A 17527-nucleotide genomic window follows, 5' to 3' on the forward strand; every position below is an offset into this window, starting at 1 on the left:
ATTCTTACTCCAGATCCTGGGTTCCCTTTCTCCTGCTCCACACCTGCTGATTCCCTGGCCACTGTCTTGCCCCCAGACACAGACACTGTCTGCTCACCAATCCCTGTGCTTCCTTCCCATCAGATATTATCAGATAGTGGTTTTTTCCTTACTCAAATGTAAAATTTGTTTTCTGCACAGCCCTTCCCTCCCCAGCACCTCTGGCACCTTCCCCATCCTTCTGTATCCCCCACTTCCACTGAGGTATTTGCTGGGTTACTGTGTTATGGTACTTATCTGGTGGTTAAAGTGTAAGAAAAAACCTGCATATGTGGATTACATGTGGCAGTTTCTCCTGCACAGGAGAGGTTTGAAAAGCTGAGTTTTAACTGAGTTTGTAAAACTCTTTGATAAACATGATGTTTTAGAGATTTTAATCGGATCTGCTTTTCCTACAGGTTTTCAAAACCAAAGGAGCTAATTGTAGCAGCCAAAGGTGTGTTAACATGTGTCTGAGATAGTTTGGGAACATCTGCATGCACCATGTAAGCAAGCAGTCTTTTGCAAGATTTTTTTCATGTTAAAGGTCCATGTATACTCCTTCAGGTCTATAGCAGTTGCCACTTTTAGGCTTCTCTCAATCTCATTGCCTTGAACCTGGTTAAAATGCACCTACTTCTGTGTGATTTATTTATGAGGAAAAGAAAGAAAACCTGTATTGCCATTTCTTTCAAAGACGACAATGCAGATTTGGAGAAATACTATTCACCTCTGTCTGAACGGCTCTGGTCCTGGAAAACTGGTCTTGGAATTTTGTCAGCAATTGATCCAGGTACAAAAATGCTCATTCTATAAGTTTTCCACAAGAAAATGTCCAAACAGGAGAAGTGTCATTCATCTACTGGATTGGCACTCCTCACTGCTGTCTTGTGGCAAGGATATGATGACTCAAGGCCTCGTGTTTTGAAAGGATCTCTTGTAAACTGTTGATTTATCTGTCTCCTTTTGTGCCTTTCCTCCTTTCCTCTTTTCCCTCATAGATCCACAGTGTCTAAATCTTTCCCCAGTTCTGGTCTTGTGGTGTTTGTTCTCATTTATTTGACCACTGTGAGGCCTACCATAGGTGGAAGTTTATCAGATCTTATTTCAGAGTCAGGGTACATTAGTTAGCACAGTGGTTAAAATATAAACAACAGTAGGAGGCTTTTTAAATAGAAGTTGACCCTTGAAATTGGGTTTACTGTAAACTCAGAAAGATCCCCTACAAAAGAAATTGCAAACAATATCAGAATACAGGTCACACCTTATTTTATAAATTCACATAAATATAATTCCCTAAATTTCAGAATAGAGAAAGTCAGAAAACAGCCTCTTAGATAACAGTTATTTGCTAAGAGGAGAAAGGACCAATAGCAAAATTCAGTTGCTTGGAGGGGAAAATCTCAAAAGGCAGCTCTAAGGAAGGGCACAGCTGCAAGACTGTGGCGAGCATGAACTAAAGGAGCTCATGTAAGAATCACAGAATCGTCTAGGTTGGAAAAGACCTTGAAGATCATCCTGTCCAACCATTAACCTAACATTGACAGTTCCCAACTACACCGTATCCCTAAGTGCTATGTCAACGCGACTCTTAAACACCTCCAGGGATGGGGACTCCACCACGTCCCTGGGCAGCCCATTCCAACGCCTAACAACCCGTTCTGTAAAGAAATGCTTCTTAATATCCAGTCTGAACCTTCCCTGGTGCAATTTGCGGCCATTATCTCTTGTCCTATTGCTTACTACTTGGTTAAAGAGTTCCAAGGGATAATGCTATGGCATAGATCCACATATAGCTGGGAAATAAGGAAGGTATTTTTACTTTCTTTTCGATGACAACTAGAACAAGTCATAAAAGTGAGACTTACATAGCCCTGATTCACAGTCAGAGGGAACTTTGGGCAGCGAGCCCAGAGGGATAACATGGATGGCTTCTAATGGCAGGAGCTGCTGCAGGTAAGACGGAATGGGACTCAGGAAGGAAAAAGGTAGCCAAGTGAAAAATAAATTCTGTCCTTCTTTTATGTATGAAGGTACACAGAGGGTAGAAGACCTGGTGGATAAGCTCATCTCTGCAATTTCTGGCCATAGACACTAATGTATCCAAGGAAAGGAAAGTGACAGTGACAGTAAGGAGACACAGAGCATGTTTTTCCAGTAGTGAAAGCATTAGTTTTTGAGATGTTCAGTTGTTCTGGCTGCTGTCAAATATAAGAAACCAGCAGGATAGTCAAACAGACTTTAGAGAACTAGAGAGGTTCTCTGGAAGTGAACAAACTGAGTGTCATCTTTCTAATATAAAGATCTATAGAATTAACTACTGGGGTTTCTGTGTTATTGAAAAAAATCTCGAAAAACAGGGACGCTGCAATTGCCTTTAACAGACCTGTGAAAAGAATTAATGCCATAGAGAATCTGACAGCACCCTTTACTGGAGGTGATTAAGAGAAAATGCAGTCCTTTCCCCACCTTAAAATTAAGCAGCTGAAGAGTGAATTCAGTTGAAAATACTTGAAAATAGGGCCCAGTTCAGCAGTCGTGGCAGTTAGCATGCAGCCTGCTGTCACTCTTTACATGTGGGGCTGCAAAACAGAAGTGGAGAAGCAGTGTATAATAGAGCCTGAAATTCAACCTGTATGTCTATTTTTCTTTTTAATCCTGTTTTCTTCTTGGCAGAGTCTATAAGAAAATGAGTATCTATTTACACTCAGGCTCCTCAAAGACTGGTGGCTGTCAGGTCATGGCTACACTTTTTTGCATTTAGCAGGCAAGTAGTTCCTGTCTCTGCTGCCACATATCACAGGACTCAGCTGTGACTCCTCGTCTGGAGCCCATGCAGAGGGAGGGTTGTTGAACTCCTACCAGTCCTTCCTCTCACACATAATGGTGCAGTTTAACCCTTTGACCATGCTGTTCAAAATGTTTGGAGTTACTGGGGAGTCCTTGGATGAGGGTCAGGGCTATTTGGCAGTAGAATGTGGAAGAGAAAATGAAGAAAAGAAGCATAACCACTATTTCACTTCTGGTTAGAAAAACAGAGGAGAGAATGTGTGGGGAGAGATTTTGCATTTTATCCAACAATTGCCCAAGTGCCTCCAAAGACCCCAGCAAATGCCTGCTATTTGTAAGGTGCTGTTCTGGTATTTTTCTACACAGTTATACATACAACATATACAATGATCCCTGCAGCAGTGTGTTGTTTACTGGTGGTTCCAGCTAGTGATGAAATTGCCTGTCTAGAAATGTCACTGAAATAGGATGAATGTTTATATCTCCTTGTTTCTATGACAGTCTCAGAAAAGAAGGACAAGCCACCTCCATTTTCCACACAATGTGTATATTGAAATTGCCAGTGCAGTTTCTACTTGTCACTTACATGTAAGCTTATTTCCATGCTTGTTCTTGACTCATTAACTTGAGTGAAGGAAGGATTTTCTAACCATTTTAATCTTACTGAAATGAAATGTTAAAAGGGCAAAGGCAGTAAAAGATGTTGTGATATTCCATTCTAGGCTGTGTGGAATGGGATCAGTTCAAGCCACTTGAGTCAATGAGATTTTCAACAATATGTCAGTGAGGTGAGAATATCACTTTTAGATTTAGCTTAATATTTTGTCTGTGTGTATGTGCATGTGCCTGTGTGTTTATGTGTGTGAGTTTAACATGCAATAACATCTTTGTTTATGAGCAGTTTATAAAAGTGCTCTTGATGGTTCCAGATTAATAGATGTTCTATAAAAATCTTTTATTCTTTAATCATTTTAATGTCCCTATGTAAAAAGACCTTGCCATTAGATTCCACAGTTTGCTTTTCCTGGAGGCAGCATTGGAAAAGTTGGGGGTGTTTTTTGTTTTTTTTTTTTCCCTGACTCATGTAAACTTCTGAGCTAAGATCAGAAAATTTGGATTAGAAATCATGGGAAAATTGCTGATCAGCCTTATCGTTTGCTCCTAGTATATTTTAACTCAAAGTAAATTTCTGAAAGGTATGCCATTTACATAAGCCATGTGTCCAACAGACTGTAGCATATCATGCTTTATTTTTGCCAGAGAAAGTGAAGAAATATAAGCTTCATCACAAACAACAAGGTGGAAGGCAGATGAAAGCGGGGTGAAAACTTAAACAGATGATGCTGTGAGCAACTGGAGTGATCTTCATAACTTTTTTTCCAAACTTGTTTTCAAAGTCTGCAGCACCTTCCCTAGTCACAAACTGCCTATCAGTCTTGTAACATCTAGCTTCTTGAAGAAAATGCACTTCTAGCACTCAGAAAGGTTTGAAGTGCTGCAGTTGTCCACAGGCTTAAGGTACAGAAAACCGAAAGAATCCAGTGGTACATTTGCAAGTGTGACAGAGTAAGAACATACAGTGCACCAAAACAGGCCCAGGAAGCATGGATGAAATGAAGAGGATGATACTTGTGTGCCAAGGATTCAGGGTGCCATCCAATGAGAGAGTGCTGGTGTTATTGTCAGAATCAGGGTCCGAGTTCCTAACTTCCATGACAATGTATTGACACAGTCCTAGTAGGAGTGAGTTGCACTGTAAATATAAAAATAAATTTATTATTTAGACACACCAAAAGACTGGAAAATGCAAGAAGCCTTGCCAGAAGCAGTGTATCACTATGTGCCAAAACCAGGACAGGTGACTGATAGTAAATCAAGAATTCCCATGCTGCAAAAGAAAAGCTAAAACTGCAGTCATTTTCTCAGCTGAAGAAAACAATGCACGATTTCTAGACTGTATTCTCATAAAAACTAAAAAAACCCCAAGCCAAGTCACAAAATGATACCCAGAAAAGACTCAAATACCTGTGGAACCAAGTCACACAAGATTCAGAGAATATTGTAAAGTCAAGGCCAAAGAAATCTTCAGTCCCTGAAAATGTCCAGTAGCAAGAAGATGGACTGCTAATGAACCACAGGGATTTCTGGGAAAGAAACCCAATTTTCAAATGTGATGCATAGCGACATGAAAATTATCATATTTATTAGAGTGTCCAGGGAGAGCTACACCAACAGTCACCCCAAATCTAACCAAATAGTATTGAGAGGTACTCTGACAAGAACATCCAGGGACAATGTCCTTTTTTAAACCTTGAAATCAAGAATAATAGCTTTTGGTTTACATAAAACAGCAGCAGCATTTCAGTGATGAATGTGCAGGGTTGTTGGGTTCCATGAGGAGTATGTGGCTACACACATCTGTGCTGCTGCAATCTGTGAATTACAGGCAGACTGTACAAAACCTCTGCAGGCAACGGTATCACCTAGGTTGGCAGACTCCAGCAGGCACAGTTCAGCATCTACCAGCAAAAGTCAGTATCAAATACCTGAAATTTCTGTTATAGGAACTGAAGAATGGCTTACAGGCACCAAGAGAAACAGGAACAATTTATCTACAGAGAATTTGTGCCAATGTTTTTTGAAGGAACAGCTACTGAAAGAACTTACAAAAACAATGCATGGGGAATAGAAAGTAAGTGTGAGATGTCAGCAAGCCTTTCATGTGCTCCAGGAAACATCTTGCTCAACAGGTTCTGAAAGTATCCAAGCTTACTGAGCATACAACTTAAGAAAAGCCTTTGGGGCTGTATTACCACAGGAGAACTAGGGAGAGACACACTGAGTATTACATTCAGGAGAAAACTTGTGCAACTAGAGAGTGTATTATGTTTGTGACAGAGCAAACGAGTTGTTTCTGGGTTCATGCTGTAGGTTTTTTTCCTACCCCAGTGATTAAGTGAAGTGAATGGTAACAACAAGCTGCAGAATTAGCTGTAGCCTGAAACATGCTCCCCTGTAACAGCCTGTTACATGTTCAGCTGATCACACAATAAAAAGTGGAAGAGACCCACAACCAGCTCCAGCTTCTCAGGGTCAGGCCACAGAGGTCTGTGACAGTGTGAGAAACTCCATGCAAAGGGCCACGGCCTTTAAAAAGTTGGCTTATTCTTATGGCTGCAGTGGGCATACACAACTAAGGGCAGACTGGATGGAAAGAGAGCAGGAGCTCAGAGAGGGGGACAATATTCAGGATCTGGAAGGAATCCAAGAAAAAGATGCTGTCAAGAAAGACTAAGTTAAAGAACAGTTATTCAAACAGTATCATGATGAGCAAAGGAAACTGAATGGGTCATAATGGAAACAGTAAAGAATTCATAGAGAAGATCAAGGAGTGAGTAGAAAGTCTGCAAATATTTTTTAACTCTAGCTTCTTTAAAAATCCAAAAATGAGTTTATAGAATCTGATCTCTATAGAGTTCTTTGTAGCAATAATAAAATATCTAAATAAAGTACCTGGTTAACTGGGATATGGAGAAAGCTGAAGTATTCAAAGACTTTTTTGCCTCAGTCTTCACTGGCAAGTGCTCCAGCCACAGCACTGAAGACACAGAAGGTAAAGGCAGGAACTGGGAGAATGAAGAACCACCCAGTGTAGGAGAAGATCAAGTTTGAGACCTTCTAAGGGACCTGAAGGTACACAAGTCCATGGGACTTGATGAGATGCATCCACAGGTCCTGGGGGAACTGGAAGATGAAGTTGCTAAGCCACTATCCATCATCTTTGAGAAGTCATGGCAGACCGGTGAAGTTCCCACTGATTGAAAAAGTGGAAACACAACCCCCATTTTTAAAAAGGGAAATAAAGAAGCCCCAGGAAACTACAGGCCAGTCAGTCTCACCTCTGTGCCCAACAAGATCATGAAGTGGATCCTCCTGGAAACTATGCTAGGACACATGGAAAATAAGGAGGTGACTGGTGACAGCCAACATGGTTTCACTAAGAACCATGACAAATCGTGCCTGACAAATTTGATGGCACTCTACAACAGGGTTACAGCACTGGTGGATAAGGGAAGAGCAACTGTCATCATCTACCTGGACTTCTGCAAAGCTTTTGATACTGTCCCACACAACGTTCTTGTCTCTAAATTGGAGAGACATGGATTTGATGGATGGACCATGTGGTGGGTAAGGAATTGGCTGGATGGTTGCACTCAAAGAATTGCACTCAAAAGCTCAATGTCCAAGTGGAGAGCAGTCATGAGTGGCATTCCTCAGAAGTTGGTGTTGGGGCCAGTGCTGTTTAACATCTTTGTTGGTAACATGGACAAGTTTGCCAATGACACCAAGCTGTGTGGTGCGGTCGACATGCTGGAGGGAAGGGATGCCATCCAGAGGGACCTGGACAGGCTTGAGAGGTGGACCCATGCAAACCTCATGAAGTTCAACAAGGCCAAGTGCAAGGTCCTGTACCTGGGTCAGGGCAATCCCCAGCACAAATACAGGCTGGGTGGGGATTGGATTGAGAGCAGCCCTGCAGAGAAGGACTTGGGAGTATTGGTGGATGAAAAATTGGCTATGAGCCAGCAATGTGCGCTTGTAGCCCAGAAAGCCAACAGCATCCTGGGCTGCATCAAGAGCAGTGTGGCCAGCAGGTTGAGGGAGGTGATTCTCCCCCTCTACTCCACTCCCAACTTAAGAAGGATGTGGACCTGCTTGAGCAGGTCCAGAGGAGGCCACAAAGATGATCAGTGGGCTGGAGCACCTCCCCTATGAGGACAGGCTGAGAGAGTTGGGGTTGTCCAGCCTGGAGAAGAGAAGGCTCTGGGGAGACCTTATAGCAGCCTTTCAGTACTTATAGTGGGCTACAGGAAAGATGGGGAGGGACTCTTTATCAGGGAGTGTAGTGATAGGATGAGGGGTAATGGTTTTAAACTGAAAGAGGATATGTTTAAATTTTATACAAGGAAGAAATTCTTTACTGTGAGGGTGGTGAGGCACCTGAACAAATTGCCCAGAGAAGTTGTGGCTGCCCCCTCCCTGAAAGTGTTCAAGGCCAGGTTGGACGGGGCTTTGAGCAACCTGGTCTAGTGGAAGGTGTCCCTGCCCATGGCAGGGGGGTTAGAACTAGATGATCTTTAAGGTCCCTTCCAACCCAAACCATTCTATGATTCTATGACTCTATGATTCTATGATAAATACTAGATATAGATTTATAATATATTTTAAACGAGGCATACAACTGGAAGACTAAAAAAATACAGAAATTCTTGTTCAGATTACAGTTCCATAGGAAGTGTACATTTCTTCTGCTATTAGGTCAATACATATATGGTTTGGAAGTGATATGTTTTGAAGTGATATGTTTTTAAGTGATATGCAGAAAAGTGGAACAACAGCTGAAAATTCTGGAACTGGCTTTGGTAACTGACTTGGAGTCAATGGGACAGGCAGGTTTCTGTTGATTTCTGATGTTGCTGGAACATGTCCCACTCAGCAATTTCCTTTGATCACTGCAGTACTGCTTGAAGAGTCTTTCTCTAACCCAGCCTTTCCTGACAGAATCCATGGCAGTCCTTTTCCATTGCTCTGGGTGGCAACCAGGCCGGGTTCCGTGGCTCTGGGAGGCTTGACTAACCTGGGGGTGCCCTTTCTTTCTTCACCTCCCTGCCACAGAGCGCACAGGAGCATCAGCGGCCGAGCCTGATAAGGCAAGCACCAATGCCATGCCATCCAGCTTCACTTGTCCAGTCCTCTGAGATGTCCTTGCCTCTTCCAGAAATAAACTGAAAGAACAGTTTATTTTAATTCCTGAATTCTATGTCAGGACTGAACTATTGATGTCACAAGTGAGAGCAGGATTTCTGTGCAAGTGCCTCACAAATGTCTTAACCATACCATATGCCATCCAACTCACTGCTTTGCCTGCTGGAGTGAATAGTTGTTTTTTCCATGCAAACACCTAACCTAGGAAGGTTACATGATTGCACAGCACAGTACAAATCTCTGCCTGGGTGGTGAGAGTGGGGGGAATTAACCTCAAGAGGAAGCAACCCCAACAGGCATTCATCCAGTTCCTGGCAGCACAGGCACAGCATAGTCTTTTCTTACCCAAGGCAGCAGCTGGGTTTGGCTGCTACTTTCTTATTCCTGGAGCAGCAACAGAAAGGGAAGCAGATGCCAGTGATAGGTACAGGGACAGGCCTGATTTGGGATAAAGTTTCTTGCAGTGGGAAGATCTTGTACACAGAGATAGGCTAGCTGCTTACATGTACAGAGGTGTCTGAACAAAGAGGCAGCCACTTTCATGAGTTGGAGCACATCTCAAAAGAGAGGGATGAAGTAGGAAGCTTACAGCTGCTGCCACATGTAACATGGTTGACTTACCCAGGCACAACACAGACACACTGACAGACAATAATAATTGGTTGACTTGGCTATTGTGTTGCAATAGCTACTTATGTTTAGCCAGTAATGATATTTATTTAAGATTCATATGAATTGTTACAATTTAAAACCATATTTGGAATGCTGTTTCTGCACAGGGACTGCTTTCCCAAAAAGCCAGCCTGCATCCAGATTCAGTGGACAACTATTGCATTCTTGATCCAAGAAACAAAACTAGGAATTCGGACAAAAACAGGCTTTGATGGCTGGGTACAGTCAAGTCCCCAAGAGGTGACTCCATATTGGACAAATCTGTCCTTATCTTGGCAGACCAGAGGTCCTCCAACTTCAGCCTAGGGAGGAGAAGAGAGAGTAAGGTGACCTCTCTAGTGATAGAGACAGTAGACATGCAAACAGCAAAATACTGGCAGGAATAATATTGTGGTAACTCTGAAGGACTCAAAATATGACTGAAGCAAGGGCTGTAGAGAGAGAGTGTTTTATTAGATGTACTGGAGTGAAAAATTTTTTTCGGAAAATAAAAGTTGTTTCCAAGCATCCAGGCCATTCTCCTGGTCTGAAGATCTACCAGTCACAGATGTGGGAACATGCCCAGATCACTGTGAGGCCAGTTACACAAAAAAGGGGAAGTTTCTTAATTTTCCACATCCTACTTGATCCTGGACAAAACAAATTTAATTGTTTTAATGCTGTTCCTTAAAATCCAGGCACGGCAGGATATGAATACCTATGTGCAATGTTTTGTGAGCCTATCAATGAAGGCACTGTCCACACTCTCAAGGATATCATTTGCACTGGCAGTCTTGAATACCTGCTCAGATAGACCAGCATTTGCTTTCTGACTCTGTCACCAAGTAGCTACCAGCTTTTTATTGAAAAGCTCCCAACATGATAGCCTCCATTAAGAAAACCACATCTTAAAAGTCTTTTCATATCCTTGTGTAAATTAGAAAACTGGAAGTACTTCAAGCTTTATTTAATCAAGGGATTAAATCAAGGGATTAAATAAAGATGTGGTACAACTCCAGGCTGCACCAGAAACAGTCACTAGTTTCCACTCTGTCTCTAGGAACGAAGGGAAGTCCAGGTAGTATATTACAGGGTTTATTTCAGGTGAGGTGGGGTATTCACAAAAGTAGGCTACTATGAGTAGGATATGTCAGCATGCAGTTCTGAAAAAAAGGCAAAATTACCCTACACAATTCCCATGCTATTTTGGTTGACTGTGTGAGTGAAGAAAAAATGTTACGTATACCTCAGTTCTTATGCTTCACACAGAAGCCTTGAGTTGCTGAAGCTATTTCTGAGCCTTGAAAGTACAAATTGTTATTTGACCTGCTTACACTCAAAACTAGATTATTCTTACCTCACAGTTATCTATGCTTCCAAAAGTAAATCCACCACAAAATTCATGATTTTTGACACTTCCATTCAGAAATTCAGGGCGATTACATATTCTATTTTCAAGCACAGGGAATTCAACGTCTTTTAATCTGTTGTCTGTATCGGTACCTTCATGAACAACCAAGAAAATATAACCGTTATAAATGGTAGCCCGGGCATTGTGATCCAGTGAAGTCTCAGTAATGAAAGGACTGGAATCCACCCCTAGCTCTGCTATAGTCTCTGAGGTCCTTGAAGGATCTTATTAAGTCTTTCAACTTCTTTGTACTTGGATCATGCCTACCCTCAACAAGCAGAGATTATTCTCATTTGAACAGTGTTGCTAAATAAATAAAAACAGATACTTAGTATTCTGAGCCATTGTGTTGGTTTGTAGGCTTTCATCATGATGCAGTAACAATGGCTTGTTTCAGGGGGAAAAATGTTAGCCTGGATTTACTTTACATTAATTTGAACTCTTTCAAGCCTAAAGTGTTTTCCACACAAGGAGGGTTTTCCTGAAGACAAGGTTGAATTTTCCCAAAACACAATTTATTTAGATGTAGGACTCTGGTTCTGCTCCCCCTCCCCTGCTGATTTCATGAACTTGTTTCATAACATGGCAGGACCATCTTCCCCACTGCCTAAATGCAACAATGGTCTGTTGATTTTTCCATCCTAATGCACTTCCCGAAGAAATCTAGCCTGTGCCTTTTTTTTTTTTTTTTTTTTTTTTTTGGTGGCTGTGATCACTAGAACATAGGAAGCAGCTGCCACCGTGTGGCAGGCTGAACAAAAAAGAAAAAAAATGCAAGGTAAGAAGGAAAGAGGTGAGAGAAAAGCCAGTAAATACTGTCTATGCTGGAGAAAAGTGTTTCTTGATAATGCTGATGAGTTACGCTAATAGTAGAGTGATTATTCTTAAGCATTATTTTTGTAGCATCAGTTTTGTAGCTAAATGACACAAGGAGGGTAAAAAGGTACTGCATTCTATGTGGAAGGTTTTTATGGTGAAACCTAGAGACAGGGACATGTTCTGTTAACTTTTTTTTTTTTTAATCTGTTACACAGATAAGAATCCATTGGTTTTGTTTTACATGTGGTGTATTAATAAGGTGCTGTCTGGCAAATGGTGTGGGAAGAGCATCCCTTGTGTGTAGCTCAGCAAGGACATAAGTGTGTACGTGGGAGCTGGGACTGACCAAGGGCAGATGCCAGAATCACTGCTGGAAGCCGCAGGGACGAGGAATCGTCTCCTGCCGCAGCAAAAGTGGGTCAAAGAGGGCTGGGTATTCTCAGTCCTCAGCATAGGTGGAGTAGGAGCTGGGAAGCAGGACACCACATGGTCAGTTTTTAATGCTAGACTGTGAACAAAATTCAGGTAAGGGTTTTGCTGACATTAAAAGCCTTCAGCTTCAACTCATTTTGCCCATGCCCATAAGGTGGCTGGATCTGAGCAAGCTCTGACTCAAAGGCTTCACAGTTCCTGGGATGCCATCTTATCTCAGATACAAGGTCTTGAGGCTGTTACTTGCCCATATAGCCTATCATTCTGGAGTGAATGTAGTTGTCTGCAGGTATCTGTGCAGACAGTAAAACTACAGGAAAGCAAGTGCAAGCTTCATTCAGATGTTAAAAAAATGTATATCTGAAGATCAAAATTAAAGGCAAGGGCATTATTTGAGTATTGGCCTTATTTGTGCAAATACAGTGTATACTTAAGCTGAAGAAAGACTAAAATAGACAGAGATAAAAGGTGGTAAAGTCTTAAGTCTAATTCTCCTCTCTCTTTTCTCTTGTTTAATGAGTTCAGTTTATGTGAGCATAAAGTTGCCTGGTGACTTAGTTAAATCTTAAGTAAAATGTGTTTTTCAGGTCCCATGAGTACACATATTTTGGAATAGGATTTGAAAACCTTCCTAAATTTTCAACTGCACCGAATATACTTTACCTCTTGTTTTTCCCCAGGCAGTTAGAAAACATACTGCATTTCTTTCCACCATCAGACTGGTTTCAGGCAAACAAACTGGTTTTACGCGGTCAGTAATTGTTACAGGACTGGAAAAAAACCAAAGAATAATTAAAATATCCTTAGAAAAATTACCATTAGCATGTTCAGTCTTCATACTCAGAAGACTCTGCATTGAAATGGTGTGGGGAAGAGTGGAGAAGGTGATGGTGCCTTAAAACTGTATAGATGGTTGTAAAATGGTGCCTAGTCACCTAGTGAAGAAAGAGATTCCTTACAGCAACTGAAAGTCTCTGAGATATGTTTGCGGGCACAGTCACAGTTCGAGTGTGTTTGCAGCATAGTGCTAGAGCACTGATCTCTGGCTACCCCTGCTACTACAGGAACATGCACAAGCCCAAGCCCAGCCCCCAGTAACCCTTGCAAGTGGTGTGAACCTGACTTATCTCAGATCGTCCCTGCCTCAGAGGTTGTGGACATTTTCAGGGACTTCACAGGAGGAGGGAAGGATGGATGAATGAGTAAATAAGCAGACACAGCTGAAGCTGCAGAAAATTCCTTTCTCTGGTTACATGGCTGATATAACTGTGGGTAACATCATCCAGCATCTCACACGTTACTAAGTCTAGCACCTCAATAAAATAAATACCAAAATAAAATTCTTTCTCATCACAACATCGTGCCTGGATGCTTCAGCACTGGAACAAAGCTTGATATGGAGTGGACAGGGCTCTGGGAAGCAGTTCTGCAGAAGATGAAAATGTTGCATAGGGAGTTTTTTGCTTTGAACTGTCTGATCCCTTATTGACTTTCAGATGTAGATGTGAAAAGATGAGGTGGCTTCTGGAAGGTGTATCGCCCTAGAAGTCAGACAAGTGCAAACAGTTTTGGAACAGTGAAAGTATGTCTGAAAAAGCTGTGAAATGAGATCTACTACTGTCAGAAACCTACCCTGTGAAGGTTATTTCTGATTGTGAAAGAGAGTTAAAGGACCTGAATGAACTCCACATGTTCAGTCAGGGTAAAATGAACCTTTATAATCTCTTTTCAGGCCCAGAATTACTTTCAAAGTATGTGATGTGATGTGATAGCTAGTGAGATCTTCAATGTCCAATTAAAGGGAACTAACAAATCCCCCTGTTCTTAATCAGACCATGTCAGGGCCATGAGCCCCAAGAAAATTCAAGAGAATGAGAAACCAAAGGGAACTGACTCTGACCCCTCTTAAAATAAAAATCTCTCCAACACAAAAATCTGAATGAAACGTGAATGCAGCAGTCCAGGACAGTAGGAGATGCTAATTAGCTCCTGTGTTGAAGCTACAGATGTGCCAATGCTATCATCATAATTTTGAACTCTATCTTCCAGCCCTCTGAAGTCCAGGATTGTTATCTCAAAACTCCACTCTCACATGGTTCCATGAAGTTAATCCTTTTCCCTACAAGAATGGAAATCAGTTGTGCAGCTTCCAAAACTAGTTCATTCACCTCTCAATGAAGTCCACTTTTATCAAAAGAATTCCTGAAAATTAATAGACAAGAGGAGATTAAAGTGAGAAAGCTCGTATTGATGGGGGGTTTTTCTAGGTTTCTAGTGCTGTTCCTCTAGGACCTTTATCTTCAAGGTTGTATTTAGCACCTCAGGTCTAATTCCACTGGTAGTATGGCCCTTAGAGCAACTCTGGCTTCTGTTTAGCCTGTTGGTGTGACAGTAGCCAGGCAAACATTTTTGAACTACAGCAATAGAACATTGCAGCTTCTGCTTCCCCAACACCAAAAAGTAAACTTCATTTCTACCTATGCTCCTATTCTGCACCAAGGAAATTTTACATCCACCCTAAGGTGAGACAGCACCTAAAAAACCCGTTGGCACACAAGGAACTGGCCTTTGAACAGGATTGCAGCGAACACTGGGTGGATACTGGCACCTTCTCAGAGGTCTCTGATGTCTGGGTAGGTAAATGAACAGGAGAGCAGGGAACAAGTCCTCAGAAGATACACCAGAATATAGTCAATGACATTGAAATGGAAGTTTAAAGTCCTGGACAGCACACATCTTCTAAGGAGCATGGCACATAATTCACCTGGGACTAGACTTCTACTGAAACCAGTGGTCCTCCTCAATAGATCAGCCCTCCTTTGGGATGACTTTTGCCAAGATCTTCACAGACCTGCACCAGTTCTCTGACAAGTCTTGTCTATTGACAAAAAATGCAGGTATAGGAGTAGCAACCAGTCTTCTCGCATCATATTTTCTTGGGTGATCTGTTTCATGAACAGACTGAAGATTTGGAAATAATAAGGTCCACAAAGAAAGCTGAAGGCAAATGTAAAGAAGAAATCTAATGAAGCTGAAAACAAGCAAAGTTGATCTAAGCCAGAAACTGAGGGATATGATGTCTATATCTGCTATTTATGGCATCTCACATGCAGAGTGTGTTCAAATGGTGAGTGCTGCTGATACAAAACTGCCTACAGTGCTATAGCATGCAAATGTGCATAGAGTACCTGATGAAAGAGGAATTGAATGACAGAGTTGCAAGCAGTAGCAAGAGTAAAACTGGTGAAGCATGAGTTCCTTCTGCTCACCTGAAGTCAGTGGGATTTTGATTAACCAAGCACCAGAGTTGAAATCTAAGTGAAATTGTTCTAAGTTCATTAAAGCTGTATAGTGAATTTCAAAAAAGAAATGTCCTCTCAGGTCAAACATGACCTTTTCATGATCTTTTATCCATGTGTGGTGAGCATAATAAGGAGAGGGAAATCAAGAAGTAGAAAAGTTTCAGGACCATCCCAAAAGGGAACAAATAACATTGAAATAACAGTACACATTTCAGAGCAGACTGCTCAGACATCTAAGCAAGACCCAAAAGAGGGCTTCAGGCAATTACAGTTATGCACAGGATTTTTTACTATATTACAAGTAGGATCTGATTTTACTGAGCTGTTGGCCAAGGCTGCAGCTCATGAAACATGCTTGTGGCCTGGCCTGGAGCATTGCCAGGGAAACTGGACCATTCTACTTGCCTCATGCAGAAGCTGTGGTGCCTCCTGGCCAAAACTTGAGTTGTGGCTCACAGCCCTCAGAGCTGAGCAGGAAAAGCCTCCAAGCAGCAGATCCTCCAGACACAACTCCGTTTTAGTTTACCTCCACACTCCCTGCTTCAGTGGAGCTGCTTCTTAGCAGGTGGTGAGTGGGAATTCCCCATGACAATCCCTCCCATCCTAACTGGTCCTTGCCTTTCCTAAACTGCATAAGAAGCTCACACGGATTCTGCCAATGGTGTCATTCAACAGGAGAGATGCTCAGAGTTCACCCTTGAACAGATGCCTATGCTAACACTTGAAGGGACTCTCACACTCTCTCATACCACCCACAATCACCCCTGAGAGCTAACTCCAGGCTAAGCTAACCTGTGACTTCAGAATAAAGGTGTTAAGGGTGGAAAGCCTGGACTGAAATGGTACCTGCTCAACTTCAGCAAAGCGATGTCTGCTCCACTTGGTTCCTTTAATACTTTCTGAACACTTTGGATCTGCAGGGATGGCTCTGCTGCATTGAGATTCTGTATCCCAAGAAACACCCTGTAGGAAGAAGGCTCTGTTGACCTGGAAGAAATGACAGTGGCAAGGTTACACATCCATGCATGTGATCAGGAATATCATTCTTACAAAATGCAGTGATTTCCCTGGAGAACTGCAATTAATAAGATGGTCAGGTTCCTGTTTCTGACCATAGATGCCCTCATTTATTCTTGGGGAGAAGGAAAATGTGGCTTTTTTAACGGTTTGGTTTTTATGACAATGAAAAATCCCATTGGCTGTAAATAATGTGGCACCTTCTTGCAGTGTTCACAACTACTAAAGCCCTAAGGGTCAGCTGCTAGCCACAGTTTTTCCAAGTGTAGTTAGCACCAGCACATCATTAGCACCCTGTTCGGCATGCTTTGGGGTGGGGGAGAGGGCAGGCAACAGAAGTAACCTCTGTTGTGCTCTGCTGCTGTTTGACTGAGAGAAGAGCAGAAGATAAAAATCAGCTTGCTGGCAAGAAAGACAGGAAATAAGGAGTAAAGAAAGTGCCTTTTTGGGTACATCTTGCTCCTCTGTTGATTTTCTCATACAGATTTAGGAAATGTCTGTTATTGGTTCGAGTGGATACTCACTCTTGCAAGCACTGAGCTGCAGTAAGGACCCACTGTGGATGTATCAGAGTGCCAGCACAATGGTGCACATTGATACTAGAATAGAGAAGACAATCACATTAATTTAAGACTGCATAGTCAATTCTCCACCATGTATGTTGTACCCCGTGGGAAACACTATCAAATTAGTAATATGCCCCTTATTCAAATCTTTTGCCAGTCATAGTTTGTCTTTTGCCAAAGGCAAGAGAAACAAAATGCAGATTTTCAAAGGACAAGCTTTGCTCCAGAACATGAGAGACGTGAAAAGAAATTTGACACCCAGGAGAAATTTTTGCAACAGGGCACTCTTGCTTTCAGGAATTCAATAAAAATAATTACATTTCCTAACAATTTCACTTGTGATGTAATGTGTTTGTCTTGATGAACAATTAATAAAAGGATACATCCTTCTGATTTGTGGGGTTGCTTTGGACTAGCTCTTTAAATAAACCTTACTATGGACTTTTAACTTTTCTTGAGATAATATTTATTATGGTGACTGTCAACAACTCTGTAGAAATTTTAATTAGCCTTTCTGTAAGCACTTCATCTCCTGTTCAGCCACTCTCATTGTGACTGTGGAAATGCTATGCATAATCATTTTTTTATACTGAGACATGATGGTCTTCCTGTGGATTCTAACATGACTAGGGTGATCACAGCATCAATTTACATTTGAACCAGATTGGATGCTGGGTGAAAAGGGATGATCAAAATCCATTCATACCCATTATGGTTTGGTGGCTATATTACTGAGTTTAAACCCCCCACTGCAG

General features: G+C 41.8%; 1 protein-coding gene across 2 annotated transcripts in view; it reads right to left on the reverse strand.

The window, feature by feature from the left end:
• Positions 1 to 9232: 9232 nt before the first annotated feature.
• Positions 9233 to 17527, reverse strand: part of LOC141941004 (plasminogen-like) — a 29147-nt gene continuing 20852 nt past the window's right edge. Inside the window, exons 15-19 of one of the 2 annotated variants that reach the window (XM_074862974.1) lie at positions 16731 to 16805; positions 16036 to 16176; positions 12551 to 12657; positions 10583 to 10728; positions 9233 to 9548 (exon numbers count right to left, since the gene is read on the reverse strand). In XM_074862974.1, the coding sequence (XP_074719075.1) occupies positions 9390 to 9548; positions 10583 to 10728; positions 12551 to 12657; positions 16036 to 16176; positions 16731 to 16805 (628 nt within the window). In that variant the 3' untranslated portion in view covers positions 9233 to 9389. The remainder of the gene's footprint in view (positions 9549 to 10582; positions 10729 to 12550; positions 12658 to 16035; positions 16177 to 16730; positions 16806 to 17527) is intronic. The other variant, XM_074862975.1, reaches the window with a different exon arrangement.

Source organism: Strix uralensis, chromosome 3, assembly GCF_047716275.1.
Source record: "Strix uralensis isolate ZFMK-TIS-50842 chromosome 3, bStrUra1, whole genome shotgun sequence".
In the NCBI taxonomy this organism is placed as follows: domain Eukaryota; kingdom Metazoa; phylum Chordata; class Aves; order Strigiformes; family Strigidae; genus Strix; species Strix uralensis.